This window comes from Manihot esculenta, chromosome 10 (genome assembly GCF_001659605.2).
Source record: "Manihot esculenta cultivar AM560-2 chromosome 10, M.esculenta_v8, whole genome shotgun sequence".
Lineage (NCBI taxonomy): Eukaryota > Viridiplantae > Streptophyta > Magnoliopsida > Malpighiales > Euphorbiaceae > Manihot > Manihot esculenta.
Genome location: NC_035170.2, coordinates 29,083,373 through 29,102,454, shown reverse-complemented (window position 1 = coordinate 29,102,454; position 19,082 = coordinate 29,083,373). Strand labels below are relative to the sequence as shown.

The 19,082-nt window shown below is 32.9% G+C and overlaps 3 protein-coding genes across 3 annotated transcripts in view; all 3 read right to left on the bottom strand.

The window, feature by feature from the left end:
- The window catches only part of LOC110625233 (disease resistance protein RPV1), a 56,600-nt gene extending 46,360 nt beyond the window's left edge, over positions 1-10,240 (bottom strand). The window contains exon 1 of the mRNA XM_043960849.1: positions 9,666-10,240. Coding sequence (XP_043816784.1) covers positions 9,666-10,147 — 482 coding nt within the window. The 5' untranslated portion in view covers positions 10,148-10,240. The remainder of the gene's footprint in view (positions 1-9,665) is intronic.
- Positions 6,885-8,515, bottom strand: LOC122724889 (anthocyanidin 3-O-glucosyltransferase 2-like). Its single transcript, XM_043960854.1, has one exon. It carries the CDS (start codon positions 8,319-8,321, stop codon positions 6,921-6,923), a length of 1,401 nt encoding a protein of 466 aa, XP_043816789.1. The 5' UTR covers positions 8,322-8,515; the 3' UTR covers positions 6,885-6,920.
- Positions 10,241-13,576: 3,336 nt separating the features above from the next.
- On the bottom strand, positions 13,577-17,644 carry LOC122724890 (disease resistance protein RPV1-like). Its single transcript, XM_043960855.1, has 5 exons — positions 17,082-17,644; positions 15,840-16,938; positions 15,429-15,728; positions 14,524-15,342; positions 13,577-14,416 (listed from the first exon to the last, which is right to left on the bottom strand). Exons 1-5 carry the CDS (start codon positions 17,561-17,563, stop codon positions 13,835-13,837), a joined length of 3,282 nt encoding a protein of 1,093 aa, XP_043816790.1. The 5' UTR covers positions 17,564-17,644; the 3' UTR covers positions 13,577-13,834.
- Positions 17,645-19,082: the final 1,438 nt, after the last annotated feature.

The window sequence follows — 19,082 nt, the reverse complement described above, 5'->3', positions numbered from 1 at the left end:
CTCCCGAAGCAGAAAGCCAAGCTCGACCAAGGCGTGACAAGGGAATAGTTGGAACCACCAGTTCTGTGACTACTCGCGATTGCTCCTTTGTGCCCAAATACACCAAACTGGACTTCCCTCGCTATAACGGCACGGAAGATCCTCTTGGGTGGATTAGCAGGTGTCAACACTTCTTCAAGCATCAGTCCACTCCCGATGATGAACAAGTGGGACTGGCTTCTTACCACCTTGAAGGAATTGCCCAATTGTGGTACTTACAGTTAATCCAGGATGTTCCAAATCCTACTTGGGCTGAGTTTGTTGACCAATGTAATCTTCGTTTTGGACCCCCTATTCGCAGCAACAAGTTAGGGGAGCTTGCCAAATTGAAGCAGACAGGAACGGTGGAGGATTATCAAACTAAATTTGAGATTTTGGTTTCGAGGGCCGGTACCTTAGGTTCCAATCAGAAAGTTCAGTTGTATATTAGTGGATTACAGGAATACATAGCAGTGGAAGTCGAGCTACACCAGCCAAAAGACTTAGCCACCGCCATGAGTATGTCACGCCTGTATGAACGCAAGCTCTACTCCAAGAGTGTTGCCCAACGTGAGGTCAGACGTCCTGCTCCCCTTTCGGAACACCGCCCTGGCCGTACCATCAAACGACTCACCCCAGACGAAATGGATGAGAGACGGAAGAAAGGACTGTGCTTTAACTGTGATGAGCCGTTTGTACGCGGACATCAATGCAAACGCCTATTTTTGATTGATCTGGATGACGGCAGTAAGTCTGATGCGGAGTCTGATTCCGATTCTCCACCAGAAATTTCTCTCCATGCCATCACCGGAACTCGCAATTCCCAGTCTATGCGACTTCTAGGTTGTTGGCACGGTAGGCAAGTACTGATCTTGGTCGATTCAGGAAGCACCCATAGTTTTGTCTCGGATTCGGTGGTGGCCGATTTGCAGGTTACAGTGGATGCGAAGGATGGGTTACGGGTGAAAGTTGCGAAGGATGGGTTACGGGTGAAAGTTGCGAATGGTGAACAACTTCACAGTCCTGGTCTTTGCAAAGGCGCACCGATTGAATTGGGAAACTCTGTTTTCACAGTGGATTTATTTGTGTTACAGCTCACTGGTTTTGACTTGGTATTGGGTGTTAATTGGCTAGCTACTCTGGGCCCCATCTTATGGGATTTTAACTCCATGTGGATGTCTTTCTTTGTTAATGGGAAACAGGTGGCTCTTACGGGTATAGACAGCAAATCAGAAACAAATTCATCCCTCAATTCCCTTTCACCATCTGCTGCTCGCAATCATCATCTGCGCCAATTATTAGCTGATTTTGCTGCACTCTTTGAAGCTCCCACAGGTCTCCCACCTGCTCGCCACTGTGACCACAGGATTCCTCTAGCTCCAAATACCAAACCCGTAGTGGGTCATCCTTACCGATACCCACACAACCAAAAAGATGAGATCGAGCGACAGTGTATTGCTATGCTGGATCAAGGGATTATTCGTCCCAGCCGATCACCTTTTTCTTCTCCGGTACTTCTGGTTCCTAAAGCTAACAAAACTTGGCGCCTATGCGTGGATTACAGGGAACTTAACGCAAGAACTATCAAAGACAAATTTCCAATTCCTGTGATTGAAGAGCTTCTGGACGAATTGGGAGGGGCAAAGTATTGTACTTCCAAGTTGGCATGCATCCACCAGACATTGAGAAGACCGCATTCAGAACTCACCATGGCCATTTTGAATTTTTGGTCATGCCATTCGGGCTGTCAAATGCTCCTTCCACATTCCAGGCTTTAATGAATGAGGTATTTCATGCCCACTTGCGCAAATTTGTTTTAGTCTTCTTTGACGACATTCTGGTTTTCAGTAAATCTTGGGATGACCATATGCAACATCTGCGACAAGTGTTTAGCCTCTTGGCAGAAAACAAATTGTTCTTGAAACGGTCCAAGTGTACCTTTGCCCAAACGGAAGTTTCTTATTTGGGTCATGTCATTTCACATGAAGGCGTTCAGGTTGACAAATCCAAAATTTCGGCTATTACTGATTGGCCGCGACCAGTTTCTATTCGAGGCTTGCGGGGTTTTTTGGGTCTTGCTGGTTACTACCGTAAGTTTGTCTTCAATTTTGGCCTTATTGCTGCTCCCCTCACAGCTATGTTGCGAAAGAACTCCTTCCACTGGACTGAATTATTCAAGTTGTCTGGTACTAAACTGTGTTTTAGTTCAGCTTATCATCCACAATCGGATGGTCAAACAGAGGTCACAAATCGTACAGTGGAAATGTATTTACGCTGCTTCTCTAGTTCTCATCCCCACAAATGGTGTGATTGGCTTTCTTGGGCTAAATTTTGCTACAACACCAGCTACCATTCAGCTCTTAAATCCACTCCATTTGAGATTGTCTATGGGCGTGCTCCACCTAGACTCCTTTCTTACTTGGCCGGCAATTCCACTGTAGAGACTGTGGATGTTATTTTACAACAACATGACTCAATGTTGCAGCTCCTACGCAACAACCTTCAATTGGCTCAAAACAGAATGAAACTTCATTATGATCGTTCTCACCGGCCATTGGAGTTTAATGTTGGTAATGTCGTTCTACTCCGACTCCAGCCATACCGTCAGTCATCCATTGCCTCAAGAAAAAATCAGAAATTGGCTGCCAAATATTATGGTCCTTTTGAGGTTTTGGAGCGCATTGGCTCTATGGCTTATCGGTTGAAGCTTCCCCCTGATTCCAAATTACATCCAGTCTTTCATGTCTCCACACTCGAGCCATATCATTCTGATTCTGGAAATTTTGAAACGATTCTCCCTCCTATTACTGAACAGCAACCTTTGGTTCCCTTTGCTATTTTGGAACAGCGTTGTCGTTCGGGAAAACAGGAAGTCTTGGTCCATTGGAGCCAATCTTCCCCAGCTAATTCCTCTTGGGAAAATGTTCAGGATTTGCTAGCACGCTTTCCAGATTTTACGCTTGCGGACAAGCTTCCTAACGGGGCGAGAAGTACTGTTACGAGACCCTTGCAGGTGTATACTCGTAACCAGTAGAAGCAGCAGCCACGTGTAATGCTTATGGAAGTTGAGAATTGAAGCAGTTAGTCATGTTCAGTTTCTAGTTTATTTGTTGAATATTTCTTTATGCATTATGTTAGTGTTTCCATTATATTAGGAGGGTATTTTTCAGATTCTGTTATTTCCCTTATTTTAGGAAGTAGTGGCCATGATCAAGTCATGATCCTCCCTTATTCTAAGAAGTAGTGGCCATGATCAAGTCATGATCCTCCCTTATTCTAGGAAGTAGTGGTCATGATCAAGTCATGATCCTTTGATGTACCCTATAAATATTTGCATAAACATCAATGAAGAATGAACTTGGAATTTCATTCAGTCTTTGAGTACTTTACACTCAAGAGGTTTAAGGCTCCCTCTTTGAGCCGAATCGTTAATGACCCGAGCAAACAAAAAGAAATCTAACCCAAACACTCAAACACCTACCCAACCATCTACACTTAGACCCCAAACAAGATCCTTGGCCCGGGACCCTAACATATTAAGAAGAAAATGCTTCTCCATGGGGAAAAGCTAGGAACACAAGTATGCAAGCCTGATTGCAGAACATGGTTACTTGCTGAGCATGAAGAGATCAAAGCCCTCAAATGAGCAAGTTGTGGAAAATACAAGAAAAGTAGCACGAGGTTTCTAGATATATTTTGTATCTTTCATGCCCATCTTCCCTGACAAAAAAAAGAGCAAACAAACAAGCCATGAACAAGCTATAAACCAAATGGGTATATTATGGGAAGATTGGATTTTTATTTGACTTCCATTATTCTTTTTCACTCATTTATCCAATGATCCATGCCACTGCCACCCTTTTATTCATTTATACAGATAATAGCATGAAGATCTGAGCTGTAAAAGAAAAATGAATATACAGTAAATCACAATCCTATCATGCAGGAACTTGATAGTTCTCTTGGCTTATTATGGAGGAAATCTTTTCTTGGCTAATGTTCATAATGTGCAGAAGATATCGATACGATATGATTTTCTTTGTTCACTTGTGCTTGCTTCCCAATAAATTGACTGAAGATGACAAGCTAGCTTCATCAGAAGAAGGAGAGAGAGAGAGATAGAGAGAGAGATGAAAATACAGTGTGATATCTGCAGGCAGGCGGAGGCCGAGTTGCTGTGTTGTGCAGATGAAGCAGTGCTGTGTAAAAGATGTGATGAAGAGGTTCATGCAGCTAACAAGCTTTCGCAGAAACACCAAAGGCTGTTTCTCCTCAAAGACTCTTCTTCCTGTTCTCAGCTTCCTCTATGTGATACCTGCCAGGTATTTTCTTTTTCCCATTAGTCCTAATTTTCATAATTAGAATTTAAACAAAGGATTTGTTCTTCATTAGAACTTTGAGAAACAATTTGTGATTACAGGAGAAAAAAGGGTATCTGTTTTGCTTGGAGGATAGAGCATTACTATGCAAGCAATGTGACATATCAACACATTCAACAAGTCCCTACGCAATGTCCCACCAAAGATTTTTAATTTCAGGGATCAAAGTAACTCTTGAATCCTCAGCTGAACATAGCAGAGATCAACATTCTAGAATGAAAATGTCTATGGAATCTTCATTCTATTCTCCTCCAGCTAAGGAGAGCTTGGCAGCAATCCTGATGGACTCAGAGGCTCCTTCTACAGAGACTATGAATGAAATCTTTGAAAATACTGATTTCAGCTTCTATGACTTCTCAGACGTTGGTTCCTCTAAGATCAATTAGCAATCTATGAATATGTCTTCTCTCAAAATGATGTTGTGAATTGTAGCACAAGACTGCATTTTAAAAAAGAGCAATTGTAACTTCAAAAGGTGAAATGAGATGACATAAATTTAAGAGGTGAAAGGAGATGACATGATCTCTTATTTTATATTAATTAATTATTGTTATTTTATAATAATATTTTTAAAAAAATTTATTATTAGTGATAATGAGTAAATATACAGAAAGTATAGGATCAAGACACTTAGGATATAAAAATAGTAAGTCTATAGGAATGAGAATGAGAGAAAATGAAATGAATAATTATTTTAGGTAGTCCGCATCAGTATCCGGTTTAAACCGAAAAAATCGATCGAATCGAATTAATTTGAAAATTCGATTATCGATTCGATTTGATTTTTAATTTTAGAAATTTTGATTATTTCGGTTCGGTTCAGTTTTGATAAGAAAAAAATTGAAAAAATCGAATCGAACCGATTAGTGATAATAATATACTTTTTTCAATAATATAGAGAAATTAAATCATATTAAGATTAAAATATTTTAATTAAATTTTAAAATACTAAAAATAAAGTATAAAAAATAAAAAACTTATTAAAAATTGAAATCGATCAAATCGAATCGAATCGAATCGAATCATATCAATTCGGTTCGATTCGATTTTTAACTAAAATCAATTCGATTCAGTTTTTATAAATATTAAAATTTTAATTTTCAGTTATTCAGTTCAGTTCGATTTTAAATCAAATCAATCGAATATTCACAAAAAATTTTGCGAGAATTATCTAATATTATTATGGGATGAGAATAAGAGTTCGAAAGTTGAAGATCAAGTGTGTTATGTCTTCTAAAGTAAGTAGAAGTGATTTTTAAATTCTTCTTCCATGTAAAATATAACTGATAAATGTCTGATAATTATATTTTTTACAAGATATTTCAGTTTATTTATTAATAATAAATAATTAACTCATTTAATATTTAATCGATTAGATTAATATTCTGTCTTTAATACATACTTTCTGAAGTCAATAAATATAAATACATTTAAACGATTGGGTTTCTTCCAATTACTCGAATTAAAAAATAATATATATTAAAAATTAGTTTTATTTAATTAATTTTTAATTACTCAAATAAAAAATAATATCCATTAGAATTGATCTTGTTTAGTTGAATTTTAAATACTTCAAATTCTTATTAAATTCATAAAAGTGGATCAAGAGAAAAGATTAAATTTATGCACACATATTAAAACTTTATTTTTTTTTAGATTTCAACTTATCAATATGCGATGTATATTATTATTATTTTTTATATAAATTAATTATTAAATAATAAAAAATTAATATTATTTACATTATTGTGTTTTTTAATTTAAATTTTAAATTAAATAGTTAAACATTTTAATTTAAATGTAATTTTACTCGATTTTTAAAAATTAAAATATAAAAATTTATATAGAAGTTAAATATAATATTTTATTATTTTTTAAATATAAAATAATTTTATATATAAAAATAATATTAATTTATACTTAATTATAATTAAAAGATATATAAATATAAAGTCGATATTTTTAATAATAAATAATTTTTATTTTGTATTAATAATTATAAAAATATTATAATAATATATTATTTTTAATTATTTTATATATAGTACTGTTTTAAATTAAAATTATATTTATTATAAAATATTTATAATTATTATTATAAAATAAAATTTATTAACAATATTAATTATATATTTAATAATTATATTATTTATTTTTAATTTTAAATTTAAAAATTACTTAAAATTATATTAAAATATAAATATTAATAAATTCATTTAAAATTTAAATATTTAAATTAAAATATAAAATAATATAAACACTAAATATTTTTTAATTAATTAATTAATAATAATAATACTCTTAACAATACCAATTAAACTAGATATAAATTATTAAATTCAAAAATTTATAAATTAATTAAAATTAATAAAATTAAAATTAAAATAAATATACACTTATTTAAATCTTTTGAATCAATTAACCTTAGAAATATTACATGATAGAAAAATTTGTCTAAATTAAATTTATATAATATAAAATTTCATATAAATTATACTCTTATTTTATATTGCGGGTTAGACATTATCCCTCCATAGCATCTTTTATAAAATCGCCTAACGAAATAAATGAAGATCCACCGTCGATCAAGGCCGTTTTGCTCTTCTCACGCATTTCCGTCACCTTTTTCCTTTTTTCATCACTGTTCTCCATCAAATTCCTTATCGCTCTCTCTATTTTATCAGAATTCACAATTAATCCACTCTCTTTCCTATAACCCATATCAATTTCCACGGCCAATCCCAGCTCCACCACCATTTCAAACGCGTTAAACTGTTGCTCTGCATACATAGGCCACGTGGCAATCGGAACACCAAACCAGAGACTCTCCAGCACAGAGTTCCACCCACAATGCGACACAAAACCTCCGATGGCTGGATGAGCCAACACAGCAACTTGTGGAGCCCAGCCTATTACCTTTCCGACAGCAACTGTTCGTTCTAAAAATCCTTCAGGCAAGACCTCTCGTGGATCTTCGTAGTCAGTAGGAGACGCTATTTTATCTGGAGGTGGCGGCCGGCGAATGGACCATAAAAACCGATGGCCACTATTCTCTAACGCATAGGCAATCTCTTTCAACTGATCCTTACTAAAACTTCCCATGCTCCCGAAGCATAGGAACACTACTGATCCTGCCGGTTGATCATCACGCCATTGCATGATTTCTGGGTGAGTGTTTGTTCCGTCTGATTTCACTTCCAAAATGGGTCCCACATGATACAATGGAGGCACTTTAAAGGACTCGATCGCACTAGATTCTAACTCTAAAAATGTATTTACTATGATACCCTTAGCTTGTCTGAACTTCCTTGCGAGGACAAGTAACTGACCAAACCGCTCTTTATTTAAGATCGGAGAAGGCAAAATCCTAGTCGGAAATGGGTTCACCAAACTCGGCACTATTAACTCAGTATGCGAGTCCTTGAACTCAATCGGGTTAAAATTCTCGTCATCATGAATTTTCTGTACATAAAGCATCAACTCAAGAAAGGCTGCGCCTGATGCAAAGAAAATATAAGATGGAATTCCAAACTCATCAGCCAAATCCATCATCGGCGTACAGAACATATCAAGAACAAAACCCACAAGCCGAGGTGAGTCGGCATTTGATTCAGCCTGAGTGAGCTTCAACACAACTTCTTTGACACTGGGTTTCTGCCTTTCAAAGAAAGAATGAAAATTTGATAATTCAGGATCATCTTTTGGTAGTTCAATGAATCGAAGACGATTAGACAAAACGAACGAGGAATCCTGCAGGGATTCAAGGTAGTTGTGGAGCTTGGAGTTTAAAAGAGGAATATCAATGATGAGAACGGTGATGGAGAGGCGGTAATCGCGGCTGAGAAGAAGCTTCGCTAGCTCCACTGCAGATATAAGGTGGCCCATGCCTGGTGTGGGGACGAACACAAGCTGTGCTTTGTCCATTTTGTTATGGGAATGGTAGAATTCTTAGTTTTGGGGCTAAGTATAGAAGATGAGGATGATCGTTGATCGTGATGAGCTGAGGCACTTATAGAACTGCTTGTGGGCCGGCGGCTGTAATAGAAAATTCTTGTATAGTGGAAAATTCAAATCTTGGTAGCCAAGAATCAAGTGACGTCATGGCTTTGCTGGTTGGTATATATTTGGTCTTGGACAACGGACAAACATTAAAAACTTCTTCTCTGTCTGTAAATTTCTGTCGTTTTTAAAGTGCAATTAATATTCACAAAGGACATATTTTCCAAAAATCCTTAAATTTTTATATTTTTATTTAATCTAAATTAAAGATTTTTTATTTTAAAATATATTAAAAAATAAATATTTTAAATTTTATAAACGCTTTTATTATATATCAAAGTCATTTTCTTCATTTTATATGCTTACTTTTTTTTAGGAAATACTCATAATCGTAAAGATTGGTAGCGTAAAGAGTACGATTTTGTGAATTTCTAATTCGTTCACGTTCAGACTCCTGTTATAATAAAATTCAAAAATTAAAGTAATCAGGTTCTAATGCGTCAAAACTATACCTTTTACTCTTCCAGTTGTTTTTGAGGAGTACGAAATCGCTGCAGTGTCAAACTGTTTCACCTCAATTCAATTTAGTCGATTGTGGGTGGTGGCATTTGCTTGGATCAATAGCGAGAGGAACTCAGGCGAGTCGATGAGGATGGTGCCAAAAGGGAGAGAAAAGAGTTTAGTGACACCGAGAGAAAGGAGAGAGAAGTAGAGAACCGGGACTTGAAGAGAAGGCTGAGGAATATTGAGGACAAAATCAACAAGCCAAACACTTAGTACAACATGAAAGTAATGTTTAATTCTAAAAAGCCCAACCAACCCAAACCTCCCAGTCCAAACAATACAGGAGGACAACATGACTCCTAGTCTACATGTATCTGCAGTTTGCGTTGAACTCTCACATCAACCTTACCAACCTCCAACCAATCATAATCCAATAACAACAATCACCAAGACCATGACAACCGACAATACCACACACAACCGCCAAGCCAAGACAGCAGAAAGGCAGCCAAAAGCCAGAACAATAACCTAAACTGTCGAACCATGTAAACCACCGAAATCTTCAATATCATTGCCAACAGCCACCAAAAAGATGGCTAATCCATAATATTCAGTCTAACATAGCCACTGAGCAGTCTAAAGGAGTTAAATATTGAGTTTCGGGTTGATATTTACTGACCCTCCTCGCCTCCGACAGATATTTGACTAAGCCAGAAACAACAAATAACACAATACAAGAATAGTAAAAAAAATCAACAGAATTACTTGATATTCCGTGAATCCCATCCTGCTAAATTGCTTATTTCCATCAGAGCACGACGCCACTTATCCACCTTGCCTAAACAACCTTTGACTTCTTCTCCATGCTTAGCAACCGCAAATGCCTCGCCGAAATTCCCAATGAGATCTTGAACATCAGTTGGATCTACATGGTAAAAAATTGGTAGGACTAATTGTCCTAAAATTTCCTTGCATTCAAGTATCTTCACAAGCTCATCCAAGCACCATGGAGAATCTGCATAATTTTGAGAGAAAACAACAATTGAGACATAAGAATCTTGAATTGTTTCCAAGAGAGCAGGTGAGATCTCTTCTCCTTTACGAAGGTTTTCATCCATGAAAGGATTGATTTGTTTTCGCTGCAAAGCATCAAAGAGATGGGAGAGAAAACGCCCACGAATATCTTTGCCTCTAAAGCTAATAAAAACATCATATTTGCAAGGAGGGGTTGAAGAAGTAGCCTCCATAGATAAGTGATGAAAGAATGCTTGTGTAACTCCAACTGAGCTTGAAGAAGTTAAAGAGAGCAGAACGCGTTAGATTAGTATTTCGTTGACTATTATGAGACAAAAAGACGCGTCTGACAATGAGTTTGGAGTTAAAAAAAAAAAAAATTAAAAGTAATATTTAGATATGACACGTATGGAATTTTAAATTTTATAGCCGATTTTCTCGTAATATTATTGTAACTTCAAAAAAAAAGTAAGATTATTATAAAGATATACAAGCTATAAACAATTTTTTTTTTTTTCATTTTATAATTTTTATTTTTTTATTATTTTAAATTATAATAATATATAAATTAATTATTATAATTTTATTTTTATTATCAATAACAGCGTAAATTTACCGTATATTCTTTTAAATGATAATTACAGAACACATAATAAATTAATTTTTAAAAATTATTAAAAATATTTTTCGTATTTAAATTATTTTCTGTGGTAATGATTGATTGGACAGATCACTAAAGCTATGGTAAAGGCATTTTATTAAATTGGAATTAATTTTAAAAAAAATCTTTTTCGTAAGCATATGAATATATTAATTTACAGATTTTAAATGTTGGATCAATTTTTTTTAACGGCAAAAAAATTGTATTTTCAAAATTATTGAAGTAGTAAAATTATAAAAGAGATTATAAATAATATAAATCATAAAAAATTAATTTAAAAAAATAAATTCAAAAGACACAATTTAATTACAGTATTTATTCAAATTTTTAATATTCCAAACATAATGATATCATTTTAAAAAAATAAATTTTTTCACTATTCAATCCCTCCAATGCAAGTCATAATATTTTAAAGGAAAAACAATCATAAATTCGTTCCGTTTTAATAATTATATCTTTTTTTTTCATAGTAAATTTATTATAAATTATGCTCACATACTTAATTTAAAAGTTCATGCTAACTAGAATTTAATTTAAGTCTAAGATTTATTTATATGTGAAAATAAATTATATTTAAAATAGTTTAATAAAATAACTCATTTTTAATTTTAAAAGATTTACAATTTAGTTCCTGAATATTGACATTATTAATAAGTCAGTTCCTGTATTTTTTAAAATTTATTAAAACGTCCTTATATTTTTTTCCCGTCAATAAAATAGTCATTTCGTTCTTTTTCCGTTAAAATTAGATAAAGGAAGAGAGAGAAAATTTTTTAAATCCAATTTTACCCTCAAATAAAATCTTTTATTTAGTTCTTGGCTATTGCTATTATTAATAAGTCAGTTCATGCATTTTCAAAAATCTATTAAAATATTTTTATCTTTTTTCATATTTATTATAACGTCCTTATCGTTTCTTTCTGTAAATGAAATAATCCCTATTTTTTTCATATCTATTAAAATGTCCTTATCGTTTCTTTCCGTCAACGAAATAGTCCCTCCTCATTATTTTTTTTCGTCAACGAAATCGTCCCTCCCTATATTTTCAAAAATCTATTAAAGCATCTTTATCTTTTCTCATATCTATTAAAACGTTCTTATCGTTTCTTTTTATCGACGAAATAGTCCCTATATTTTCTCATATCTATTAAAATGTTCTTATCGTTTCTTTCCGTCAACAAAATAATCATTATCTTTTCTCATATATATTAAAAAGTCCTTATCGTTTCTTTCCGTCAACAAAATAGTCTCTCTTCCTCCTCCTCCTCCAAAAAGAAAAAGAAGACGATGATGATGAAGGAGAAGAAGTAAGAAGTCAGTTCATGCATTTTCAAAAATCTATTAAAATATTTTTATCTTTTTTCATATTTATTATAACGTCCTTATCATTTCTTTCTGTAAATGAAATAATCCCTATTTTTTTTCATATCTATTAAAATGTCCTTATCGTTTCTTTCCGTCAACGAAATAGTCCCTCCTCATTATTTTTTTGGTCAACGAAATCGTCCCTCCCTATATTTTCAAAAATCTATTAAAGCATCTTTATCTTTTCTCATATCTATTAAAACGTTCTTATCGTTTCTTTTTATCGACGAAATAGTCCCTATATTTTCTCATATCTATTAAAATGTCCTTATCATTTCTTTCCGTCAACAAAATAATCATTATCTTTTCTCATATATATTAAAAAGTCCTTATCGTTTCTTTCCGTCAACAAAATAGTCTCTCTTCCTCCTCCTCCTCCAAAAAGAAAAAGAAGACGATGATGATGAAGGAGAAGAAGAAAAAGAAGAAGGAGAAGAAGAAGATGATGATGATGAAGGAGAAGAAGAAGAAAAAGGAGAAGAAGAAGGAGAAGAAGAAGAAAGAGGAGAAGGAGAAGAAGAAGAAGAAGCAAAATAAGTAGAAGCAGAAGAAGAAGAAGCAGAAGCAGAAAAAGAAGCAGAAGCAGAAGAAGAAGAAGAAGCAGAAGGAGGAATTGATGAAGAAGAAAAGGAAGGAGGAAGAGGAGGAGGAAAAAAAGGGGGAGTAATTTGGTATTTTACTATATTTTTAATAGCAAAAATAGACGGAAGGACTATTTCGTTGACGGAAAGAAAATATAAGGACGTTTTAATAGGTTTCTAAAAATACAGGGACTGACTTGTTAATAATGGCAATATCCAGGGATTAAATTGTAAATCTCCCTTTAAGTTTTTAATTTTATTTTAAAAATAAAATATTTTATTAAATTTATATATATATATATATATATATTAAAAAAATTCTTAAAGATAGAATTAAAAAAAAAAGTCTTTTTTCCTGAAATAATTTAATGTTTTTATAAAAAATATTTTTTTTATTAATTAATTTTTTAAAAATATTTTAAATATTAAAAAATTTAAAAAATAATTTTAATAAAACAATCAAAACCTAAATAATGGATAAGGGTTGATGTGACACTAGGGCGATGTTTAAGAAAAGTAATTAACAGTATAGCATACAATTAATTCAATTAAACTAAATTTGTTAATGGAAAATTAGAAAACATTATTAAAAAATAGACAAAAATACTAATTAGATCGTATGGTATAAGTAATTTTTTACTTTTAAAAAATATATTAATTTTTTTAAAATTTTAAAATTCTACTAATTAACCAATTTAGTTGCTACAACATGTCAGGTCCCTTCAAATACTCTTATAAATAATTAATGTAATAAATGTGTATTTACATATATAACATTATACTATTATAATATATTAACTCTAATAGCCAATTATATTTAAAAAAAAAAAAAAACTTTACTTATCATCCTATTAAATCAATGTAATCATATTTTATGTTTTATTAAAAAGATTTTTTTAAAAAATAAGAAATAAGAAATTATCATAAAAAAAATTAAAAAAAAAACTTACAACTATAAGAAATTATTTATACGTGAATAAATGATCTTATTTATATAGTTTTAAAGGTTGAATCTTCCTTATAATTTAAGAAATTCAAATACTATTTTGATCTCCTATCAATAAAATTACTATTTATATTTACTAATTAACAGAAAAGAAATCAGTGTCGATCATATCTCATCCCTTGAAGGTAGATGAGTAGGAGTTTTTCATGCAAAAAGCAAAGCAACACTGTCTTGGTTTACAATTAATAGCTTGTATTGCTTTGTCTATTGCCATACGTTTGAGAATTTTTACAATGCAACCGCTGTATAGATAATAATTTCATAGTAGTAATTGATCATAATGAATTTCATGTAGATCCCACTTTGATCAATAGTCCGCATCTAGACAAAGTTCCTCTTCCTGTTCCTGATGATTTATCCAGCGAATGCGAAGGTTCTCGGTCTTGTTTTTCAATCTTTGAAGAGAAGGTTCATCTTCCTTATCTTCTTCAATTCTGCTTCTCTTTTTATCTCTGGAAAGACGATCCTCTCGAAATATAGGATGCACTCCACACATTATTATAGAATCGTAATCACGATCCACATGATATTTTGGCTTGGATGAGTGCCTGGAAATGCAGAATTGAAAGGAAGCTTCAAGGAAACTCTCTTCCATGTCCAACAGTTTATTCCAAAGGAACACATGTTCTGAATATAAGGGATCAAGTACAAAATTCAGGGCCTCGAAAATGAAATTTTCACTGCTATGTCCAGATTTTCCGACGAAGTTAGCTATGCAACTAATGTCTATAATACGATCATGAGAATAATTTTTTGGATAAAAAACAGCACATAAAGAAAAACCAGTCAAATTTGCCTGATCTAGTCTGAATGAAAGAGAAGATCCACTTTTGTTCTTATATCTCATCGTTTCAGGCACTTCAACCCCCGCTATGTATAACTTAACAATCTGTACCATGGAAATTACAAATTATTTCATGAAAACTAATAATAATAAACAAAAATTGTACACTCAAGAGGGTTGATTCTTGTAAGACCAGAGAAAGTAAGGCATACCTTGTGTTTTAACAGATGCGACTTCAATACATCCTCCATTACATTATCATTTACGTTCTTATCCAAATTGATGCAATTACGAAACTCAAGTCGTTTTTCTTCTTCTTCATCATGATGTTCTAAGAAAAGGAATGGAGTTGATGCAGATTCCAAAGATGTGCAATCTGACGCATCTAACTCTTCTAAGCATGACGGAAGCTCTGGTAAACATTTAAGTCTCTTGCAACCTTTTAATCCAAGCCAATTCAACTCAATTAGATGTTTAATGCTTCCAGGTGTCGCCTTGAAATTGTTTCCACCTAAATCTAACTCTTCCAATGACACTAAAAACCAAAGACTCAGGGGAATTTCTAATATACCACAGTCACTTAAATCAATTTCCCTCACACAGGACAGTCCTGTCAAAGGAGGCAATGTCAAACCTTCACATCTCGCACATCTTAACTCTTCCAATCTTCTCAATTGATTGATGGAGGATGGTAATGTTTTTATTCCACTTCCAGATATATAAAGTTTCTTCAGCAATTCTAGATCCCCCATGTTCTCTGGCAATGCTTTGACATTCAAACAGCCTGAGATATAAAGGTGTGTAAGAGATTTCAAATTGCAGATGCTTTGTGGAATACTATGCAGTTTTGAGCAGTATTCGAGATCAATTTCTTTTAGACATTTAGACTCGCCAACGCTGCTAGGAATCTCAATCAAGTTGCTACATCCTCTCAAACATAAAACCTCAAGATTCGGGGCACTTGACAAGTCTGGAACTTTAGTTAAATCAAAAGAGTAGCTGAGGTCTAAAAATTTCAAACTTTCAAGAGCCTGTAATCAAAACGTCAATAAAATTAGCAGAAGCTAATCTTTGCACAATGTAGCTAAATTTTATAAAGCAGCATGATAACTCTAACCTTCTCTTGATTCCAGAGTTGGATGAGGTTGCTCCGTGGCATGTGAAGCTCTACAAGATTTCTCGGGCAAAAATTTATTGGCAAGGATTTCAAAGGGTACCCTTCCCAATGATGATACCTTAGCTCCTTTGGTAGAAATTCAAGGCCACTAGGTAGAAGCACTCGTCCTGGTCTGGATGTAGAAACATTGAAGAATTTGAGGAATCTAAGATTGCACATGTTCATGAAAGCTGTGGGACTTAGCTCCAAATATCCATTTCCAGACATATCAAGTAATATGCCTTCAATATTTTCAGTTCCCTAAGAAAATAACAACAAACATTATAGGCACTGCACTTAATTCTTAAAACTGCATATAAATAATATGTATATATAATTAAGAATATGCACATTAATTCTTCTGGTCCATACCTTGTCTCTTGTCAATACATGACAAATATCCTTATATTTCCACAACCTGCTGCGTGTACCAAGTTGTTTGGACTCCTCACAAACAACATCCTTGCCCATTTGTTGTAGCAAGTCATGCATGCCTAGCTTACCATTTGAAACAGTTATGAGAGATTTATCAATTAAACGGCTTATCGCTCTTCTTGGAAAGAAACCACAACCTTCAAATATTCTTTCAACACGATCTTTAGGCTCGCCCTTAAGGAAACATGCAATATCAAGAAATATGCTCTTTTCATGACGTTCTAGTCCATCATAACTTATTCTCAAAACTGCCTGAATATTCATATCAGGAATTTCTTTCAATTTTTCCAACTCACCTTCCCATTCTTCAATCACCTTATCATACAAATTAGAGCCTAAAATTACAAGAGCCAATGGAATACCTTGAGCATATGTTATCAACTTCTTTGATATTTCCACATATCCTTTCTTGGGATGATTTTGTTTGAAGGTATACAAGCTAAAGAGACAAAGAGCTTCATCATCAGTTAATTTTTCAACCTCGTATATGTATCCCTCAGAACAAACATTTTTAAGTACTTGTCTATCTCTGCTTGTTACAATGATTCTACTACCATTGTGGTACAAAGCACACTCTCCTGCTAAAAGCTTTAGATGGTTTGGATCATCCACATCATCAAAAACAATGACAACCTTTTTACTCTGAAGTCTTCTCCTAATGAAAGGGGGTAGCCGAGGTGTGCTTACATGTAAATTCTTTTCTCCTAACAATTGGTTAATGATTTTATCTAATAAAACAACAGGTGTTTGTTTTCTCATCTCCTCTCTGACATTAACAACAAAACAGTGCCCATCAAATTTATCCATAATTCGATTAAATACTTCACCAGCAATAGTTGTCTTGCCAATACCTCCCATCCCCCAAATTCCTATTACTCTTCTATCATTTATTGATTCAATACATAACAAGGATTCCACTTTCTTCAGACGTGATTCCATCCCAACTAAGTTGTCATTGTAGGAATCACTTGAGGAGATGAGACTTAATTTCTTCCAAACATCATTGGCAATTTCCTCAACTAGTTTGGATTCAGACCTAATATATATGAAGAACAAATGCTAGTAAGTCAAAGCAAACCACCCTTAGAGGCTTAGACTCGCTTCTAAGTAAATTGATAATACGCGATTACATATACATGCAAACAAAAACAAGAATAGTAAAAAAATCAACAGAATTACTTGATATTCCGTGAATCCCATCCTGATAAATTGCTTATTTCCATCAGAGCACGACGCCACTTATCCACCTTGTCTAAACAACCTTTGACTTCTTCTCCATGCTTAGCAACCGCAAATGCCTCGCCGAAATTCCCAATGAGATCTTGAACATCAGTTGGATCTACATGGTAAAAAATTGGTAGGACTAATTGTCCTAAAATTTCCTTGCATTCAAGTATCTTCACAAGCTCATCCAAGCACCATGGAGAATCTGCATAATTTTGAGAGAAAACAACAATTGAGACATAAGAATCTTGAATTGTTTCCAAGAGAGCAGGTGAGATCTCTTCTCCTTTACGAAGGTTTTCATCCATGAAAGGATTGATTTGTTTTCGCTGCAAAGCATCAAAGAGATGGGAGAGAAAACCCCCACGAATATCTTTGCCTCTAAAGCTAATAAAAACATCATATTTGCAATGAGGGGTTGAAGAAGTAGCCTCCATAGATAAGTGATGAAAGAATGCTTGTGTAACTCCAACTGAGCTTGAAGAAGTTAAAGAGAGCAGAACGCGTTAGATTAGTATTTCGTTGACTATTCTGAGACAAAAAGACGCGTTTGACAATGAGTTTGGAGGTAAAAAATAAAAAATAAAAATAAAAGTAATATTTTAGATATTATTAAAAAAATAAATTTAAAAAATTATTTTATTTTTATATTTTATTATCATTTAAATAGAAAATTTTTTATTAAAATTATCCTTAATAAAATAAAAAATAACTATATCATCCACATTTAATTTAAAAAATCTAACATTCTAACACAATAGCTCTATTTTTCTCTTAAATATTTTATCAAACATAATACGTGCATCTTTCAATATACTCTCTTTTTCTCTACCCATAGATTTTGCCAATTCTCAATGCCACCAAATCTAATTTCTACCTCGATATTATTGCTATAAAAATTACAGCAAATATCCCTATCACATGCATCTCCAAAATGGATATTGAAAGCTCCTCATCGCTCCACACTATCCCTCGGCCTGTGAAGAATTTGACTTGCACGCTGCTGGAAATTACTATTTATTTATATGTGAAGAAATTTGTGGAAGCTTTTTCAACTTCAAAGCAAAATTTCCATATCAAAAGAGTTGCAAAGGCATTATGGAGCACAAAGTAGAACACAAAGTCACATATCAAAATCAATAAATTTAATTATACATACCCTATTGCACTTCTGCAATCACATGTATTTTACCCCAATTGTAACTCCTCCTAGATCATATACTTATGAAGGAAATTTGTAATGAATTATTATAGAAAGAATCCACTTGTTGAGCATTAATATATATATATATAAATCCGAGATTTGGAGCCGAGGCATCGAAAGCAGCTCAGTGTTTAAGGAAATCTTTCATAGGTATTACAATGAACAAGTTATCATTTCTTAGGTATTGGTTTTGATAATATTATAATTGCTATTTTTTTTAAATAATAAAATTTCATTTTTTGAGAGACTTTCAATCTTGTATTAGGTGACTGGTATTCAATTTAAATCGAAAAAATTAATCGAATCAAATTAATTTAAAATTTTAGTTTAATTTTTTATTCATTTCGATTTGGTTTAATTTTAATTTTAAAAATTTCAATTATCTCAATTAGATTCGATTTTAATAAGAAAAAAATAAAAAAATTGAATTTAATCGATTAGTAATAATAGTATATTATTTTTAATAATATAAAGAGATTAGATTATATTAAAATTAAAATATTCTAACTAAATTTTAAAATACTAAAATTAAAGTGAAAAATAAAAAATTTATTAAAAATTTAAACCGATCAAATTAAATCGAATCAAATCGATTTGATTCAATTTGATTTCTAACTCAAATCGATTCAATTTGATTTTTATAAATATTAAAATTTTAATTTTCAATTTATTCGATTTGATTTAATTTTAAATTGAATCGATCGAGTGCTCCTCCTAAATTTTTATGACGTACTTGAAAATTATTGATGAGG